We start from the raw sequence: 21,430 nt of genomic DNA, 5'->3' as shown, positions 1-21,430 counted from the left end.
ACACTCGCCTCTGCAATCAGTCTGATATGGTAGAGTGCCCTTTAACAGCTCCAAATTTCTCCTCTCATCTAGCTGTGGTGAGCTGAGTTTACAGAAGCCCGTTCACTGGGCAACCAGCACGTTCTCTGATGATGAGGGGAAAACTGCGGAACTCACAGGGAGAACGTTGAAAGTCCTTGTGGCAGTCCTGGAGATCAGAATCAAAGCCAGGCTGCTGTGAGTCTGAGGATGTTGTATTACCCACAGCATCTCTGTGTTACCCATTCACATGCCAGCTTGGGGCAGCCAGCACCCACATAGATGCTCTCAAGGTTTATAAGGCCTTGGTCAGATCACATGGAGTATTGTGAGCAGTTTTAGGCCCCTTATATACTGTAAGAACAAATATGCTGGCATTGAGGGAAGTCCATAGGAGTAACACAAGAATGGAAGGGTTAATGTATGAGGAGCGTTTGGCAGCTCTGGGCCCGTACTCACTGGAGTTTAGAACAATGGGGGGGGGGGATCTTATCGAAGCTTATCAAATGGAGATGATGTTACCTGTAGTGGGGGAGTCCAGCATCAGAGAACACAATGCAAGAATTGGTCATATCACATCTTCTTGTTTGAGAAAATGGTAGTGGTATTGGAATTACTTTATTATTGTCACTAGGACCAAGGTACAGTGAAAATCTTGTCTTGCATGCTACAAAACAAATCATTACACAGTGCTTTGAGGTAGAATAAGTAAAACAATAACAATGCAGAATGAAGTGTCAAAGTTACTGAAAGAGTGGATGATAAAATGCCATTCCGTAATGAGGTACTTCTGATTGTGAGGCCAGGAGTCCCTCTTATCAGGCAAGAAGTCCAGTCAAGAGACTGCTAACTGGAATAGAAGCCCCCCCCCCACCCCAGACTCTTGCCTCTTCTCACCTGCCTATCACCTTTCCCCTCGGCCCCTTCCTCCTTCCCTTTCTCTTCTTTCTTATCAGATTCCTTCTTCTCCAGCCCTTTACCTCTCCTCCCAATTGGCTTCACCTTTCACATTCTGGATTCCCTCCTTCCTCTCCCCCGCCTTTTTACTCTGGCATCTTCCCCCTTCCTTCTCAGACCTGATGAAGGGTCTCAGCCTGAAACATCAACCGTTTATTCATTTCCATAGATGCTGCCTGATCTGCTGAGTTTGTCCAGCAGTTTGTGTGTGTGTGTGTGTGTGTTGTTTTCTATCTTCTGCCCAGTTGGAGTGTGGGGGTGGTGGGGAGAAGAGAGACTCTCTGGGGTGGGTAAGGTTTTTGATAGTGCCAGCTGCTTTACTGAAGCGGTGGGAGGTACTGACAGAACCCATGAAGGGGACTCTGTTTTCTGTGATTAGCTGAGCTAAGTCCATAACTCTCTGCAGTTTCTAACGCTTCAAATGTTTAAAGCACACCCAGAGTTTGATTAATCCTGATCAGAGCCGATGTTTTTTAGACCAGCCCTTAGTGAGTTCTTATAGTGTTCAGAGACTAAGGAAGGTAGAAATTACAGGACCTCGATCATAGTTCCAAGAGCAACAGTAAATTGGATGAGATAACCTGTACTTGCAGCTTTTACCTCACTGCAAAATTTATTTTCCAGAGAACCCATCAAAACTACCAGGGTTATATAAAAAATATCAACGTTCATCTTAAGTTTGTGTTGCTCAGTGGTAGACGTCAACTCCTAAAAGTAAAACTGTGCTATGTAGAAAACTAATTAGTGCACTCGGAAGTACTTTGATTCCCAGATTAATTTCAGCAAGAGTGAAAACATATGGTCTTTCAAACCTTGCAGCTGCAGCCGCCTGTGTTTCTAGGTCAGGAATATTTGCTTTGGTATAGTTCATAGCAGTAACCACATGAGGGATTCAGACTGAAAATCCACAGCCCAGCATTCTGTGATACAGCAACTCCCATGGTTTGGCAGACAAATCTATAATAATTATAGACTTATAAAATGATAATTCTATAATAATTATAGATTATAGAGGGACAATTTCTAGAATGCCTACGAGATGGCTTCATTTTAGACAGCTGTTCTAGATTGGGTATTATGCAATGATCTTGAATTGATTAGAGAGCTTAAGGTAAAAGAACCCTAAGGGACAAGTGATCATAATATGATTGAATTCTCCCTGAAATTTGAGAAGGAGAAGCTGAAGTCAGTTGTATCATAGAACATGGAACACAGAAAACCTACAGCACAATAACAGGCCCTTTGCTCCACAAAGCTGTGCCGTACATGTCCTTATCTTAGAACTACCTAGGCTTACCCATAGCCCTCTATTTTTCTAAGCTCCACCTATCCATCTGGGAGTATCTTAAAAGACCCTATCATTTCCGCCCCCACCACCACCGCTGGCAGCCCATTCCACACACTCACCACTCTCTGCTTAACAAAACTTACCCCTGACATCTCCTCTGTACCTACTTCCAAGCACCTTAAAACTATGCCCTCTCATGCTAGCCATTTCAGCCCTGGGAAAAAGCCTCTGACTATCCACATGATCAATGCCTCTCATTATCTTCATTATCTCATTATATGGTCACCTCTCATCTTCTGTATCATAGAACATATAGAACATGGAATAGTACAGCACATTACAGGCCCTTCAGCCCACAATGTTGTGCCGAACCTCAAACCCTGCCTCCCATATAACCCCCCACCTTAAATTCCTCCATATACCTGTCTAGTAGTCTCTTAAACTTCACTAGTGTATCTGCCTGTACCACTGACTCAGGCAGTGCATTCCACGCACCAACCACTCTCTGAGTGAAAAACCTTCCTCTAATATCCCCCTTGAACTTCCCTCCCCTTACCTTAAGGCCATGTCCTCTTGTACTGAGCAGTGGTGCCCTGGGGAAGAGGCGCTGGCTGTCCACTCTGTCTATTCCTCTTAATATCTTGTACACCTCTATCATGTCTCCTCTCATCCTCCTTCTCTCCAAAGAGTAAAGCCCTAGCTCCCTTAATCTCTGATCATAATCCATACTCTCTAAACCAGGCAGCATCCTGGTAAATCTCCTCTGTACCCTTTCCAATGCTTTCACATCCTTCCTATAGTGAGGCAATGAGAACTGGACACAGTATCAGTGTTACAGTGGAGTAAAGGGAATTACAGAGGCATGAGAGAGGAGGTGGCTGGAATTGATTGGAAAAGAACACTGGCAGGGATGACAGCAGAACAACATGGCTGAAATTTCGGGAAGCAACTTAGAAGGTACAGGAGTTATATACGTCCCAAAGAAGAAAAAGTATTCTAAAAGAAAGATGACACAACTGTGGCTAGCAAGAGAGGGCAAAGGCAACATAAAAGTCAAAGAGAGGGCATCTAATAGCGCAAAAATTAGTGGGAAGTTGGAGGATGGGGAAGCTTTCAAATACCAACAGAAGACAACTAAAAAGTCAATAAGAAGGTAGAGATGGAATATGAAAGTTAGCTAGTCAAAAGTATCAAAGAGGATGCCAAAAGTATCCTTCCGATATATAAAGTGTAAAAGAGAGGTGAGAGTAGATATTGGACCACTGGAAAATGATGCTGAAGAGGTAGTAATTGAGGACAAGGAAATGGCGGATGAACTGAGTAAGTACTTTGCATCGGTCTTCACTGAGGAAGACATTAGCAGAAAGGTGGAAGTTCCAAGTGTCAGGGGTCATAAAGTCTGTGAACTTAGTATTACTAAGGAGAAGGTTCTTGGGAAACTGAAAGGTCTGATGTAGGTAAGTCAACTGGCTTTAGATGATTTGAACAATGAGATCAACATGCACAAAACAGTGCACCCTAACACCTTCACCATCACTTTGGGAGATTTTAAACAGGCCAGGCTGAAAAAAATCACTAAACAATTACCATCAACAGATCATTTGCAATACCAGAGGAAACAACACAATGGGCCACTGTTACATCACCATCAAATGTGCTATTTCACTCCCTCACTTCGGGAAGTCTGATCACCTGGCTGTACTTCTACTCCCTGCGTATAGGCAGAGACTGAAGACTGCAGCACCAGTAGTGAGGAGCAAGAAGTTATGGACAAGAGAAGCACAGGAGCGCCTACAGGACTGCTTTGAATCGGTGGACTGGACTGTATTCATGGATTCATCTTTGAATCTGGATGAGTACACTGCAGTTGTTACCAACTTCATAAAAACCTGTGTGGATGAGTGTGTGCCTACAAAGACTTACTGTACATTCCCAAACCAAAAACCATGGATGAACCAAGAGGTACGTGGTCTGCTGAAGACTAGATTTGTGGCATTCAAGGTTGGCGACCCAGGTCTGTACCAGAAAACCAGGTAGGACTTGGGGAGGGCTATTTCAAGGGCAAAGAGATAATTTCGAATGAAGTGGGAGGCAACATCAGATGTATGACAACTCTGCCAATAGCATAAATGACAGCGAAGCTTCACTACCAGATGAACTCAACGCCTTCTATGCACGCTTTGAAAGGGAGAAGCTGTGAAGATCCCTGCTGCATCTGGTGACCCTGTGTCTCAGAGGCTGATGTTAGTCTCTCTTTAAAGAGGGTGAATCCTCGTAAGGAGGAAGGTCCTGATGGAGTACCTTGTAAGGCTCTGAAAACTTGTGCCAACCAACTGGCAGGAGTATTCAAGCACATTTTCAACTTCTCACTGCTATGGGCAGAAGTTTCCACTTGCTTCAAAAAGGCAACACTTACACCAGTGCCTAAGAAGAATAATGTGAGTTTCCTTAATGACTATTGCCCAGTGGCACTCACAATTACAGTGGTGAAATGCTTTGAGAGGTTGGTCATGACTAAACTGAAGTCCTGCCTCAGCAGGGACCTGGACCCACTGCAATTTGCCTATCGCCACAAAAGGTCAATGACTCTTCACTTGGCCTTACACCACCTGGACAATACAAACACCTATGCCAGGATGATGTTCATCGACTATAGCTCAGCATTTAACACCATCATTCCCATGATCCTGATTGATAAGTTTCAGAACCTGGGCCTCTGTACCTCCCTCTGCAATTGGATCCTCGATTTTCTAACTGAAAGACCACAATCTGTGTGGATTGGTTCCAGCAGACTAGAAAATTGCAAATGTCACTCCAATCTTCAAGAAAGGAGAGAGGCATAAGAAAGGAAATGATAGGCCAGTTAGTCTGACCTCAGTGGTTGGGAAGATGTTGGAGTCATCTGTCAGTAATGTGGCTTCAGGGTACTTGGAGACACATGATAAAATAGGCCGTAGTCAGCATGGCTTCCTCAAGGGAAAATCTTGCCGGACAAATCTGTTGGAGTTCTCTAAAGAATTAACAAGCAGGATAGACAAAGGAGAATATGTTGATGTTGTGTACTTGGATTTTCAGAAGGCCTTTGACAAGGTGCCACACATGAGGCTGCTTAACAAGCTACAAGCCCATGGTATTACAGGAAAGATTGTAGCACGGATAAGTCAGTGGCAATTGGCAGGACGCAAAGAGTGGGAATAAAGGGAGACTTTTCTGGTTGGCTGCCGATGCTAGTTGTGTTCCACCGAGATCTGTGCTGGGGCCGGTTCTTTTTACATTATTGTTAATGATTTGGATGATGAAATTGATGGCTTTGTTGCAAAGTTTGCAGATGATATGAAGACAGGTGGAGGGGTTGGTAGTTTTGAGGAAATAGAAAGGCTACAGAAGGACTTAGATAAGGAGAATGGGCAAATAAGTGGCAGATGGAATTTAGTATCAAGAGTTGGGAAGTGTACGGTCATACACTTTGGTAGAAGGAATGAAAGGATGACTATTTTCTAAATGGAGAGAAAATACAAAAAGACTGAGGTGCAAAGGGACTAGGATTCCCTAAAGGTTCATTTGCAGGTTGAGTCACTGGTGAGGAAGGCAAATGCAATGTCAGCATTCATTTCAAGAGGACTAGAATGTTAAAGCACGGATGTAATATTGCGACTTTATCGAGGACTGGTGAAGCATCACTTAACGTATTGTGGGCAGTTTGGGCCCCTTATCTTAGAAAGGATTCGCTGAAACCGGAAAGGGTGCAAAGGAGATTCACAAAAATGATTCCAGGTTTGAATGGCTTGTCATATGAAGAGTGTTTGATGGCTCAGGACCTGTATTCACTGGAATTCAGAAGAATGAGGAGTGACCTCATTGAAATTGTCGAATGATGAAAGGCCTTGATGGAATGGATGAGGCGAGGATGTTTCCCATGGTGGGAGAGTCTAAAACCAGAGGACACAGCCTCAGAATAGAAGGGAGTCCTTTTAGAATGGTCAGGAGGAATTTCTTTAGCCAGAGTGGTGAAGCTGTGGAATTCGTTGGCACAGGCAGCTGTGGAGGCCACGTCTTTATTTAAGGCAGAGGTAGATAGATTCTTGATTGGTCAGTGCATGACCAGTATAGGAAAAAGGCAGGAGACTGGGCTGAGAGGAAAAGTGGATCAACCAGGATATAATGGTGGGGCAGACTCAATGGGTAAATAACCTCAATCTACTCCTATGTCTTATGATCTTATGTTCCCCTTAAATTTTTCACCTTTCACCCTTAACCCATAAAGAGATGAAGAGTGAAGAGCCATCTCATTGGCTCTTCATTCAACCCTGCAACATCTGGACAGCAAAGGCACATACATCAGTATGCACTTTATTGATTACAGCTCTGCATTTAATACTATCTTCTCCTCAAAACAAATCAATAAGTTTCAAGACCTTGGCCTCAAAACTGACTTGTGCAATTGGATCGTGGATTTTCTCACTTGTAGGCCCCAGTGAGTTTGGATTGGCAATGTTTCTTCTACGATCTCCATCTGCACAGGTGCACCACAGGGCTGTGTGTTTGGCCCCCTGCTCTACTTGCCTTACACCTATGACAGTGTAGTTAGTGCAGCTCCAATACCATATTCAAGTATGCTGATGACACCATTGCATACAGGAGGGAGTTTGCAAAATTGGCTGAGTGCTGTCATAGCAACAACTTCTCACTCAATGTCAGCAAGATGAAGGAACTGATTGTAGACCAGGAGAAGGAAACTAGAGGACCTTGAGCAAGTCCTCATCTGTGGTCAGCAACTTTAAATTCCTTGGTGTTACTATTTCAAAGGTCTGTCCCAGGACCAGCACGTAAGTGCAATTGCAAAGAAAGCATGGCAGAACCTCTATTTCCTTAGGAGTTTGTGGAGATTTGGTGTGACAGCTAGAACTTTGACAAAGTTCTATAGATGTGTAGTGGAGAGAATATTGACTGGCTGCATCACAGGTTGGTATGGAAACAGCAATGCCCTTGAATTGAAAATCCTGCAAAAAATAAGGATTATGGCCCAGCCCATCATGGATAAAGCCCTCCCCACCACTGAGCACTTCTACATGGAGTGTTGTCGCAGGAAAGTTGTATCCATCATCAGCGACCCCCATCACCCGGCACCTGCTCTCTTTCTCACTGCTGTAACAGGAAGAAGGTACAGGAACCTCAGGACTCACACCGCCAGCTTCAGGAACAGTCACTACACCTCAACAATCAGGCTCTTGAACTACAAACAAGTGAAAATCTGCAGATGCCGGAAATCCGAGCAACGCACACAAAGTGCTCTTGAACCAGAGGGGATAACTTCACTCAAATTCACTTGCCCCATCATTGAAATGTTCTGACAACCTATGGACTCACTTTCAAGAACTCTTCATTTTTTATCCTCGAAATATCGTGCTTATTAATTTATTATTAGTAATTCATTATTTTTGTATTTGAAGTTTGTTGTCTTCTGCACTCTGGATGAACGGCCAGGTTGTCTGATCTTTCATTGATTCTATTATGGTTAAATTGGACAACAAGTATTTTTCGAAGGTGTTCCTTCCGCAGATTTTTTTTGTTTGTGATAGACTGTTTGAAGCAGAACACACCTATAATTCCAGACTACTTGTATCACATAAGAGTTTGGCGAAACAAGAAATTAACTTTTATTGAATATAATGCATATAACTTTCATTGAATATAATACATAATGGTGCTGATGCTTTGCAATAATTAAACTATGCTGAAAATCTTTTGTGGATGATTTTCATTTGCACTAAGTGTCTGAGGCTTCTCACTTAAGTTTCCAACCATAATGAGCCAGAATCGATGGAGTCCAGTTGACCTGATTCCATTTCTCCGTGATCGTAATGTCCTGGTGAAACCTTTCACCATGCTCGTCACTGACAGTGCCAAGATTAGCAGAGAAACAGTATAAATGGGGATGCAGAAAAAAGAAAACAGTTTTATATGTTTGAGTATGTTGTCAACCAGCTGCACATAGTTTGGTGCCCTGTAGTTGCCATGAGAATTTTCAACCACATCCTTGAATGCCTTCCATGTGATTTTCTCCAGTCCCGCTGGAAATTCTTCGAATTGCCTGTCATTGATGACCTGTTTGATTTATGGACCAACAAAAATACAATCCTGATGAGGGGTCTCATCCCGAAATGTTGACTGTTTACTCTTTTCCACTGATGCTTCCTGGCCTGTTCCTCCAGCATTTTGTGTTTGCTGCTGTTAATTGGTTCTGTATTTCAATAAGATGGACTCTTTACTTCACAATCTACCTCATTATGATCTTGCACATTACTGTTTACCCTGTACTACACTTTCTATGTAGCTGTGACACTTTATTGTGCATTGCTATTGTTTGACCCTGTACCACCTTAATGCCCTCTGTAATGATTTGATCTGTATGAACAGAGTGCAAGAAAAGATTTTCACTGTATCTCAGTACATACATCAATAATAAACCAATTCTAGTTCCAATCCCAAAATTCTCAGAACCCTTGTGTAAGCTGTGGTGTGTCTATGGTTAAAAACAAACAGATCTCCTTCTCGGAGGAAGATGATCGGTAGCATTGTCTGTGGTTCAAAACCAGTCGGATCCCAGGGGTGCTGCACTAGAGAGTTCCGGTCTGTATTTCCTTTTCCAAGTACTCACCCAACGTTTATGGGGAGATGTATGGGAAGTGTCTGTAAGGAAAGTTAACATGTTCTATCTATACTATCACAGAGTTCTTCTTTCTGGAACTGTCCCAGTGAAGTTACTGATGGGGTGAGGTATACAGAGACAATAAATATTTTGTATATCATTATCAAGACATTTTGGCTCCTAGTGCATTGGTTGCAAATGTTGTGTGGGAGGAAAATTATCTGGAGGAAATGTGGTATTTCCTTTTAGTAAAAGGAAATAGAATCAAACTTGGCTTGATACAGGAGGTTGCAAATTCAAATCCCCATTCAACAGACTGTGCAAATGAGTGGTAAACACAGGAGATTCTGCAGATGCTGGAAATCCAGAGCACGCACAGAAAATGCTGAAGGAACTCAGCAGGTCTGGCAGCATCTATGGAACTGAATAAAGAGATGATGTTTTGGGCTGAGATCCTTCATCAGGACTGGAAAATGAGGGTTCGGCTTTTTCTCTTTTATTTCCTAAAGATCTGGAGGCTGAGAGAAAACCTGATAGAGTTTTTTAATAAGTTATGAGAGGCATAAATCGAGTAGATAGGGCAGAATTTTTTTGCTAGGGTAAAATGATAAACACCAGAGAACATGCATTTGAGGTTATAGGGGTGAAGCTTAAAGGCAACGTGAGTGGCAAGATTTTTACTGGGGTAGCAGCGAAATTAGGCAGCTTGGTAGAGCCTTGGGTGGCAGGGTGGAGATGCATCTCTTGCAAAGGATGTGTAAGGCACTCCTTCCCTCCGCTAGCCTGGTTATGTGACCACTGACACCAGGCAATCTGTGAAGAGTATTGATAATGGCTGGGGTTACCCGGCTTGTAAAGACACTGCCCAGATGAAGGCAATGGCAAAGCACTTCTGTCAAGATCAAAATCTGTCAAGAACAGTCATGGTCATGGAAAGACCATGATCGCACACATCATACAACATGGCACATTATGAACAAATGGTACAGTTTAAAAGGTATTTAGACACATGAAAACAGAGGGATGCGGATAATGCGTAGGAGGAGACACTTGGTGGAAATTGTTATCAAGGTTAACACAACATTGTGGGCTGAATGGCCTGTCTAGTGTTGTACTGTTCCATGTAATTATAGGACTTGAGCCCCTGGAAAATCCAGTGCTTGAGTTTATGCTGAGTGTTGGGATACATTCAGAGAAATTTCAGAACTTCCACATCGTGAGGCAGTACGGTACTGTAGTAGTTAGCACAACGCTTTACAGGACCATTGAGCCTGGTTCGATTCCCACAGCTGCCTGTATGAAGTTGTACGTTCTCCCTGTGACCATGTGAGTTTCCTCCGGGTGCACCGCTGTCCTCCCACAGACCAAGGACGTACCAGTTAGTAGGTTAATCGGTCATTGTAAATTGTCCTGTGATTAGTCTAGGATTAAATCGGGAGTTGCTGGACAGTGTGGCTCGAAGGTCCAGAAGGGCCTATTCCATGCAGTGTCTCAGTAAATAAATAAAGCCCACATTTCGTACAGTAGAACAGTTGAAGGAACTTTGGGACTTGCAGATACGTCCAAAAATGGAGCTCATTTGCATCAGTTTTAGAACTCGCATCCTCATGTTCACATACATTTGCAGCTCAGGGGTTTGGTTGATATTGACCACTCAAACTCTAACCAGATTCAGATGTATTTTTCATCTGCACATCAAAACATAAGGTGAAATGTATAATTTGCATTACAACAAACCTCACCCAAGGACGTGCTGGGGACCGCCTGCAAGTGTTGGCACACATTTCAGTGCCAATAGTCTCACGATGCTTCCATTGACCACACTACAAACATAAAGCATGATAAATTTTGGACTTACTCATAATATGAGAGATTGTGATTATTACAACTTGCAGAGAAACCAGTTTTCAACAAAGCTAAGATTAGTGACACATCAGAAAGTAGATTTTGCATTGGTGTATTTACATCTTTTTTGCATAAATTCTATGAGAGTGCATTTTATTCCATATCTCAAAGTTTTGGGTGGTGATTTGTGAGGAGTATAAAGGCAAATTTTGGGTAAACATAGATCATAGAGCACTACAGCACAGACACAGGCCCTTCAACCCATCTACTCCATGCCAGCCTGGTTTCAGTCTGGTCCCATCTACCTGCCATAGAGGTCCATAGCCCTCCATACCTCTCTCTTCCACACAAAAGCTCCCAAGTGTTTTGTGAATACTCTAAGGGCAAATTTTAGTCATTCAAATGGCCAGAACACAGTACGGTAACTAGGAAAACTGCTTATACCATATGTATGGTGACTTTAAAGTTGTTTCAGGATCTGTTCGAATACTGTGCAGTCTCATGGATATTCTTTTAAGGGGCATCATGTGAGAAACGTGTCAGCCAATTCATACAAAATTTCTTTTAAACAAGCAAGTTGCAAAATCTAATACAACAATTTACAAGAAGTAGATACGCTGAGTACAAATGATGTGATTTTAATAATACGTGGACATATTTCTCACTCAACTTGCAGATACAGTTTTGTTTTCTAATGAAGCAGAGAGGACTACAAGACCTGGCTGTTGCAGGTGCCAGGCTCCATGCTCACTAAGTGTGGCTGTCAAAGTGCTGTACATATTTTTTAGTTGTCTCATCATAGCAGTTGCTGTCTTGGCATCTGTAGGTAAGTTGAATTTGTTATTTAGACCCATTTCAGAATGTTTTATTGATCTAATACACTGATCGTAACTGCATGAATGGACAGACAATAGCTCCTGAGGAAGGCGTGCATCAACGCCAGGGGTGCAGGATACAATTAAGAGCAACAGACACAAAATGTGATTACAAATGTCACTCCACTCTTCAAGAAGGGAGAGAGGCAGAAGAAAATAAATTATAGGCCAGTTAGTCTGATCTCAGTGGTCGGGAAGATGTTGGAGTCAATTATTAACGATAAGGTCTCAGGGTACTTGGAGGCACATGATAAAATAGGTCTGAGTCAGTATAGTTCCCTCAAGGGAAAAGCTTGCCTGATAAATCTGTTGGAATTCTTTAAAGAAATAACAAGCAGGATAGACAAAGGAGAATCAGTTGATGTTGTGCACTTGGATTTTGACAAGGTCCCACACTTGAGGCTGCTTAACCTACGAGTCCATTGTTTTACAGAAAAGGTTCTAGCATGGATAAAGCAGTGGCTGATGGGCAGGAAGCAAAAGGTGGGAATAAAGGGAGTCTTTCCTGTCTGGCTGACTGTGATTAGTGGTGTTCCACAGGGGTCTGTGTTGGGACCGATTCTTTTTACATTATTGTTAATAATTTGGATGATGGAATTGATGGCTTTGTTGCAAAGTTTGCAGATGATATGAAGACAGGTGGAGGGGCAGGTAGTTTTGAGGAAATAGAGAGGCTACAGAAGGACTTAGACAGATTAGGAGAATGGGCAAAGAATGGCAGGTGCAGTACAGGGTCAGCAACTGTATGGTCATGTACTTTGGTAGAAGAAATGAAAGGGTTGACTATTTTCTAAATGGAGAGAAAATATGAAAGACTGAGATGCAAAGGAACTCGGGAGTCCTTGTGCAGGATTCCCTAAAGGTTACTTCGCAGGCTGAGTCCGTGGTGAGGAAGGCAAAAGCAAAGTTAGTATTCATTTCAAGAGGACTAGAATATAAACGTAAAGATGAAACTTTATAAAGCACTGGTGAGGCTTCACTTGGAGTGTTGTGAGCAGTTTGGGCCCCTTATCTTAGAAAGGATGTGCTGAAACTGGAGAGGGTTCAAAGGAGGTTCATGAAAGTGATTCCAGGTTTGAACGGCTTGTCATATGAAGAGCAGTTGATGGCTCAGGGCCTGTATTCACTAAAATTCAGGAGGATGAGAGATGTCCTCATTGAAATCCATCGAAAGGCCTTGATACAGCCTCAGAATAGAGGGGTGTTCTTTTTGAACAGAGATAAGAAGGAATTTCTCTAGCCAGAGAGTGGTAAATCTATGGAATTCTTTGCCACAAGCAGCTGTGGAGGCCAAGTCTTTATGCATATTTAAGGCAGAGGCTGATCAATTCTTGATTGGTCAGGGCATGAAGGGATTCGGGGAGAAGGCAGGAGATTGGGGTGAAAGGAAAACTGGATCAGCAATGATGAAGTGGTAGAGCAGACTCAGTGGGCCAAATGATCTAATTCTACTCCTATATCTTATGGTATTATGGCCTTATAAAATACTGGAAGAACTCAGCAGGTCAAGCAGCATCTATGGAGAGGAATAAAGAGTTGTCATTTTGGGCCAACAACCTTCATCAAGTCTGGAAAGCAAGAGGAAGAAGCAAGAATAAGAAGGTGGGGGAGGGGAAAGAGTGCAAGCTAAAAGGTGATAGGTGAAACCTGGTGAGGGGGCAGATAGGTGGATGGGGGATGGGTGATTGAGCAGCTGGGAGGGGATAGGTGGAAAAGGTAATGGGCTGAAGAAGAAGGGCAGGAATGTGGTCTACAGGAGAAAGGGTAGGAGGAGGGACACCATACGGAGGTGATAGACAGGTGAGGAGAAGAAAAGGGGTAGGAGGGGAGGCAGATGTGGAATGGAAAAAGAGAGGAGGGGTAGCAGGAAGGAATGACTGGAAGTTAAGGAATTGATGTTGATGTCATCAGTTTGGAGGCTACCTGGAGGGAATATGAGGTATTGCTGTGAATGGTCTCATCATGGCAGTAGAGGAGGTCATGGACTGACATGTTGGAATGGGAATGGGAAGTGGAATTGAAATTGTTGACCACTGGGAAATCCTGCTTGTTGTGGACAGAAAGACAAAGCCGTCTCCTAATCTAGGTCAGGTCTCACAAACGAACAGGAGGCCACACCAGGAGCATTGGATACAGTAGATGACCCTGACAAACTCACAGTTGAAGTGTTGCCTCATCTGGAAGGACTGTTTCTGACCCTGAATGCTAGTAAGGGAGGAGGTGTAGGGCTAGGTGTAGCACTTCTTCTGTTTAAATGTACTAAGTATGGTCAAGGAAGAAGGTACAGGAGCCTCAGGACTCACACCACCAGGTTCAAGTACAGCTACTACCTCACAACTGCAGCCTCCTGAGATGTTCCCACAGCCAATGATCTCACTTTAAGGACTCTTTATCTCATTATCTCATGTTCTCGATATTTATTGCTATTTATTTATATTTGCATTTGCACAGTTTGTTGATTTCTACACTCTCTTTGATCTTTCATTGATCCTGTTATAGTTACTACTCTATAGATTTGCTGAGTATGCCCACAAGAAAAAGAATCTCAGGGTTGTATGTGGTGACAACATGTACTCTGATAATTAAATTTACTTTGAACTGAAATTACTGTAGAAATACAGATGGAGCAGTTTTATCAGGAAAAGCTGCACAACAGAATATTCTATCAACAGCTTGAGCTTCAGCATTTCCATTTATCGAGAAAAGGAACAGTTAATGCAAACGTAATTACCTCAAAGCAAAGTTATTATCAAAGTACACAATATACAACCCTGAAATTCACTTTCTTGTGGTCTTTCACAGTTAATACAAAGAAACACAATCAAATTAATGAAAAACCACTCACAACAGAGACGGACAACCAAGGTGCAGACGGGAACAACCTGTGCAAATACAAGAAAAGGATAACAATTAATAAATAAGCAGCAAGTTTTGAGAACACAATTTGTGGAGTCCCACAGCACCAGCAGAGGAAGTTTGGGGATAATTTGTAAGATGATTAGATTAGGCAACATTTCAAAGGAAGTTTGTAAAATCACTTCTCTTCCACTGACAGATGGAAGTTCACTCAATTCCTATTTGTCACAGTTAATGAACTGGAGGTTCCATAACAATATAACCCTTTCAAGTATGCCATGCAGTAAAGAGCTGAATTTTACCAGGTCGTTGCATTCTTAGGTATTTGTTCTGATTTTTTAAATCAGTAATTACTATTAATGTATTTTTTAATCAATCCATTTATCAACTTTCATAGTGTGATCACTTAAGTCAAGTCACTTTTATTGTCATTTCAACCATAACTGCTGGTACAGTACATAGTAAAAGCAAGACAACACTTTTTCAGGACCATGGTGTTACATGACACAGTACAAAAACGAGACTGAACTACATAAAAAACAACACAGAAAAAAAACTACACTAGACTACAGACCTACCCAGGACTGCATAAAGTGCACAAAACAGTGCAGGCATTACAATAAATAATAAACAGGACAATAGGGCAGTAAGGTGTCAGTCCAGGCTCTGGGTATTGAGGAGTCTGATAGCTTGGAGGAAGAAACTGTTACATAGTCTGGTCGTGAGAGCCGAGAATGATGTCCTCCTAAGAGGTTGTCTATTGGTGGGTCCTGTAGAATCTGATCCAGGATTCACATATTCTGGTGCATTGTGGGCACGAGGAAATGGTGCCTGTGGTTCGTGGTCAGGTCATTTGGTTGTTCAGTCTCTCCTTTCAGCTTGTTCTCTGAAGCACAGTGGAGATCTCTCTCATATAGCACAGCTCCCTCTTGAACAGTTTTCCTCCGGGTGTATCTATTGAGTGCAAGGTTCAAAGGTACAATTTACTGTCAGAAAAATGTATACAATATACATCCTGAAATGCTTTTTCTTCGCAACCATCCATGTAAACAGAGGAATGCCCCAAAGAATGAATGACAGTTAAATGTTAGACCCCAAAGTCCCCTCCACAGTTCCCCCCTCTCATGTGTAAGTGGCACTGAGCACCAATTCCCCCCCCACTGGCAAAAAAAAGCACTGACACCACCACCTAGCTCTCAATCGTAAGCAAAGCAATAGCAAAAACACAGACTTGCAGTTACCCCAAAGACTTTGTGTTTCACCCAGTATTTGACATACCACAAGCTCTCTCTCTCTCCCTAATTAGGGAGGAAGAGATATCTCCATTTTCCCAGCAAACGGGGAGCCATAACAAACAACTCACTGGTTTAAGATGTTAAAAGTCAGTTACGTCGCTTTTTTCGAGCTCTGTGCCTGAAGATTGCAAAGATCCCGGATCTCCAGGCAGATAGTTGCAGATAACCCGACTCCCTCGACGACACATGGGACTCCTGTTGTGACACCGACCCTCGATCTGCCCACCTCCAGAGCCCCGAGATCCTACCCATCCGAATCTGAGCCGGACTCTCAGGCCGAGTCTTTGGCATGCCGAACAACAACGGCCGATCATGGAACCCCGAGAGCGGGTCCCATTCCCGCAAAGAACCGTAGTCAGCGTGTAACTCCAGGTCAGGGTCTTGAAAGGGAAAAATAGAGATGTTAAAGATGGAAATAGAGCTGTTTCCATTAATGCAAGCAAAGGAGGCGCCAGTGTCTTCCCAGATTTTAGCTGTAATATTGAATTTCTTCAGGCTGATTTTGATGATTTTGAAGCGTTTCCTTCGCCCACCAGGGGCTCACTGACCTTCCTTCAACTGGGAGTGAAGGATCCATTTGGGGAGACACGAGTTGCACACCCGGGTGACCTGCCCCATCCATCGGATTAGGTGTTGTCTTATCGTTATCAGCTCTATTAAGCCACAAAATCACCAGAAGCATTGAATTTGATTTATTAATTCAAATCTCTGAAATTAGCATATGTTTCCCTTGTCCCTTCCCCAGTCTGGGCCTGTACTGATGAAAGAATTAGTTCAGCTTTGGATATTGTGATGAGTGTATCTCAACACTTCTCACGATTCCTTCAGCTACAAAAACACATCTGAAATTTCTTAAGCAAACACGAGGAAATCTGCAGATGCTGGAAATTCAAGCAACACACACAAAGTGCTGGTGGAACACAGCAGGCCAGGCAGCATCTATAGGAAGAAGCACTGTCGATGTTTTGGGCCGAGACCCTTTGTGGGTCCTGACGAAGGGTCTCGGCCTGAAACGTCGACAGCGCTTCTTCCTATAGATGCTGCCTGGCCTGCTGCATTCCACCAGCATTTTGTGTGTGTTGTCTGAAACTTCTTAGCTTGTTATATTACAGTCCAGCCATCAATAGAATAGATTACCAAGAGAAATCAATTATGTTTAAGAAGGCATATGGCATGTTGAGCTTCATTGGTCGGGGATTGAGTTCAAGAGCCAGAAGGTAAAGTTGCACTTCCATAAAACCCTAGTTAGGCCACATTTGGAAGATTGTGTTCAGTTCTGGTCTCCTCACTATAGGAAGGATGTGGAAGATTTAGCAGAAGTACAGAGGAGATTCACCAGGTTGCTGCCTGGATTAGAGAGCACATCTTATGAGGATAGGCTGCCTGAGCTCGAGCTTTTCTCTTTGGAGTGAAGGAGGATAAGAGGTGACTTTGCACAAGATGATAAGACACATTGATTGAGTCAGAGACCTTTTCCCCAGGGCAGAAATAGCTAATGTGAGAGAGCATAACTTTAAAGTGTTTCAAAGAAAGTATAGGGTGGTGTCAGAGGTGTATGTGTAGAATACATTGCCAGGGTAGAGGTAGAGTTAGATACATTAAGGACATTTAAGAGGCTATGTTTGAGGGCATTATTAGATTTATTGTATAGTATGTTAAACGGTCAGCGTCATGGGCTTGAAAGTCCTGTACTGTACTGTACTATGTTCTATCTATTAAAGCCACTTGTTTTATTTAATGTGTATGACATTTGAACAAGTAAGCTATTGATTGTCTTGTTATAGTGTTCAGAAGGGTTGACTCCATAACCGAAGATATCAATGCGGCCCAATCATTTTACGAGACAAAGATTAGCTCTGTACAGATGAACATTAAAGAACTGGGTGAGTAATGCTGCAGCCAGCTTGCAAATAACACCCATCATGTAGAACGGTAAAGTAAGAAAATTTAACAAAATCGTTCACTGCAAAATTAGATAAATTGACTCTGATTGTGCTGAGAATGTGGTGGTTGTCACTTCCCCTGAACAGCTGGCACCAATTTTGAATGAGATTATTAGGTTGTTGAGCCACTTCAAAGGAGCAGGTGAAGCCTCTTTGAGTGATGAGGAGAAATAATCCATTGCTGAGCCCACTTGAATGTACATTTCATGCGAATTAAATGTGGGAATAAAACCAACATATGTATTTATCTGTCTGTGAAATACTTAACCTTTGCAAGACTATTTGAAAAGAAGTGGTGGCAAATTACTAGATTTTGACTCCCTTGGTATCAGATTTATCACTAATTTGATTTGACAATCTTGTTTACTTTTTGGCAATCTTTATTATTGTAAATTTGGAAGTGGCTGACATTACCCTCTTAGAAGTTCTTAGATTTCATTTATTTATCACAACAGAGCACAGGAACAGTTGTCACACAGGAATGTTTCAGAAAAATGGTTTTGTAACTGAGTTCACATTTAATGGTTTTGAACTCTTTCAAACTTACTTACTTGAGCCCTCAGCTCCCAGAGGAGCATAGGCCATCGGTGACCTCCATCATCCCCTGAAGTCGGTGGTCTGGTGGGAGCTCATCAACGCTTCTGCAGTCCATTGTATCCGCTGTACAGGGGATTGATCAGCTTGGCCGGCCTTAACTGTTTCCACCTCTCGTGACAAGGATATAGGGTTGGACTTTGAGAGGCACTGTCTTTCAGAGAGGAGACAAAAACCAGGTGACAGTGATTTTAACTAATTGTAGAAGGCTTGGAAGGGAATTGAACAGAATTTTCTTCAGCGTATGGGAAAAAAGAGAGTATGAGAGTTAGATAAAGCTCTGAGAGTTAGATAGAGCTCTTATAGATAGCGGGGTCAAGGGATATGGGAAGAGGGCAGGAACGGGGTACTGATTGTGTATGATCAGCCATGATCACAGTGAATGGCAGTGCTGGCTAGAAGGGCCGAATGGCCTACTCCTGCACCTATTGTCTATTGTCTATAAAATTATCTGGAACTTATAAAGAAAAAGTTATGGATGAGTCTGTCCAGAATCATCTGATATTATTGAACAACGTTGTGCCGACCTTTTAACCTACTCTAATATCAGTCTAACCCTACCAATTCACAGAGCACTTCAGTTTTCTCTCATCTCATCTACATGCCTATCTAAGAGTCTTTTAAATGCCCCTATCTCTTCCACCACCGCTGGCAGTACATTCCATGCACTCACCACTCTCTGTGTATAAAATTTACATCAGAATCGGAATCAAAATCAGGTTTAACAAACTTTGTGGATGATATGAAGATAGTTGGAGGGGCAGGTAGATTTGAGGAAGTAGAGAGACTACAGAAGGACTAGACAGATTAAGAGAATGGTCAAAGAAATGGCCGATGGAATACAGTGTCGAGAAGTGTATGGTCATGCACTTTGGTAGAAGAAATGAGAGGGTTGACTATTTTCTAAATGGAGAGAAAATTCAAAAATCTGAGGTGCAAAGGGACTTGAGAGTCTTTGTGCAGGATTCCTAAAGGTTACTTTGAAGGTTGATTTGGTGGTCAGGAAGGCAAATGCAATGTTAGTACTCATTTCAAAGGGACTAGAATATAAAAGCAATGATATAATGTTGAAGCTTTATAAAGTACTGGTGAAGTCTCACTTGGAGTATTATGAGCAGTTTTGGGCCCCTTGGTCCCCTTGCCTATGTGCTGACATTGGAGAGGGTTCAAATGAGGTCCATAAAAATGATTCCGAGATTGAATAGCTTGTCATATGAAGATCATTTGATGGCTCTAGGCCTGTATTCACTGGAAGTCAGAAGAATGAGGGGTGACCTCATTGAAACCTATTGAATGATGAAATGATATGGAGAGTATGTTTCCTATGGTATGAGAGTCTAAGACCTCAGAATAGAGGGGCGTCCTTTAAGAACAGAGATGAGGAGGAATTTCTTTAGCCAGAGAGTGGTGAATCTGTGGAGTTTGTTGCCACAGGTACCTGGGAATGCCAAGTCTCTAAGAATATTTATGGCGGAGGTTGATAGATTATTGATTGGACAGGGTGTGAACGGTTACGGTGAGAAGACAGGAGATTGAGGCAGAGAAGGAAAATGTATCACCTATGATAAAATGGCAGAGCAGAATTCTTCTCCTATATCTTATGATTTTATGGTCTTCATATCACCAGCATGTACAGTGACATTTGTTGTTACGTGGCAGCAGTACATTGCAATTCATAATAATAAAAACTGTGAATTACAGCAATATATATTTCTTTTTAAATGTTAACTTAAATAAGTAGTGCAAAAACAGAAAAAAAAGAAGTAATGAGGTCGTGTTCAAGGTTTCAATGTCCGTTCAGAAATCTGATGACAAAGGGAAAGAAGCTATTCCTGATTCATTGAGCATGTGTCTTCAGGCTCCTGTACCTCCACCCTGATGGCAGCAATGAGAACAGGCCATGTCCTGGGAGTTGGAACTCTTTAATGATGGATGCTTCCTTTTTGAGGCATTGATCCTTGAAGATGTCCTGACTGCAGAGGAGGCTAGTGCCCATGATGGAACTGACTAAGTTCATAACTTTTGATTTGTGCAGTGCCACACCCCCCCCCCCTCCCCACCCCATACCAGACAGAGATGTTCATGGGTTGAATGTCCATTCAGAAACCTGATGGCAGAGGGGAAGAATCTATTCTGGAATCATTCTGCCTATTCCCGCCTATTCTTTCCAACAGTCATCTTAAAATGATGCTCCTCAACTGGGAAAAAGTCTCTAGCTGTCCACTCAATTTATGCTTTATCATCTTGTACACCTCTATCAAATCACCTCTCATCGTCCTTCTCAGCAAAGAAAGAAGCCCTGGTTCACTCAACCTATCATCATAAGACATGTAGTCTTCTCCACACAGCATCCTGGTAAGACACCTCTGCACTCATTCTAAAGCTAAATTCTTCCTGTAATGAGGTGACCAAAACTGAACAGTTTACTCCAAGTAATACCTGACATCCGAGTATCATCTGCCAACTGTGGAATCGCTAAAGAGGTTACGTGTTATTCAGTTCATTGGATTCTGACCTGCTCCCAACAAATCCATTCCCCTCACGGGCTCAACTTCCTTGCGCTTCTTGGTTCACGTATCTATACGAAGGGTCATTTAGGGCAGCCAATTAACCTATTAGTACATGCAGGAGGAAACTAGATCACCCAGAGAAAATCCACTTAATCGCAAGCAGACTCCACATAGACAGCGTCAGAGGTTAGAAACAACCTTATTCTGACCTCTTCCCCCTTCTGTTCTAGTTCTGATGAAGGGTCTTGGCTCAAAATTGCTGGCTGATTGTTTTTCTCCATTGGTGCTGCCCGACCTGCTGAGTTCCTCCAGCGTTTTGTGTGTGTTGCTCTGGATTTCCAGTATCTGCAGAATCTCTGGGTTTATGACAAAAGTCTCATTTCATGTTCCTGCAGTAGGTTAACTTTGGCTAATTTGTGGTAATAGTGAAAGCATGCTTCCCAAAAGAAATGAATTTGCACAATGGTCAGAATCGAACCCTGGTTCCTGGAGATGTAGGACAACAGCACTGACTGCTGTGTCAGTCTGTGCCTTAGCTATGTTACTATAAAGGGTCTTACATACGATAGGTAGTTATTGATTTCATCTGCACTATGAACT

General features: G+C 42.6%; 1 protein-coding gene across 4 annotated transcripts in view; it reads left to right on the top strand.

The window, feature by feature from the left end:
* Positions 1 to 21,430, top strand: part of scara3 (scavenger receptor class A, member 3) — an 81,799-nt gene that overhangs the window by 36,995 nt on the left and 23,374 nt on the right. For all 4 annotated transcript variants that reach the window (XM_073057464.1, XM_073057465.1, XM_073057466.1 and 1 more), the window contains 2 exons: positions 11,434 to 11,583; positions 17,568 to 17,666. In XM_073057464.1, the coding sequence (XP_072913565.1) occupies positions 11,434 to 11,583; positions 17,568 to 17,666 (249 nt within the window). The remainder of the gene's footprint in view (positions 1 to 11,433; positions 11,584 to 17,567; positions 17,667 to 21,430) is intronic.

Source organism: Hemitrygon akajei, chromosome 9, assembly GCF_048418815.1.
Source record: "Hemitrygon akajei chromosome 9, sHemAka1.3, whole genome shotgun sequence".
Taxonomy (NCBI): domain Eukaryota; kingdom Metazoa; phylum Chordata; class Chondrichthyes; order Myliobatiformes; family Dasyatidae; genus Hemitrygon; species Hemitrygon akajei.
Note: the sequence above shows the minus strand (reverse complement) of the source record. Positions and strands in the feature narration are given on the sequence as shown.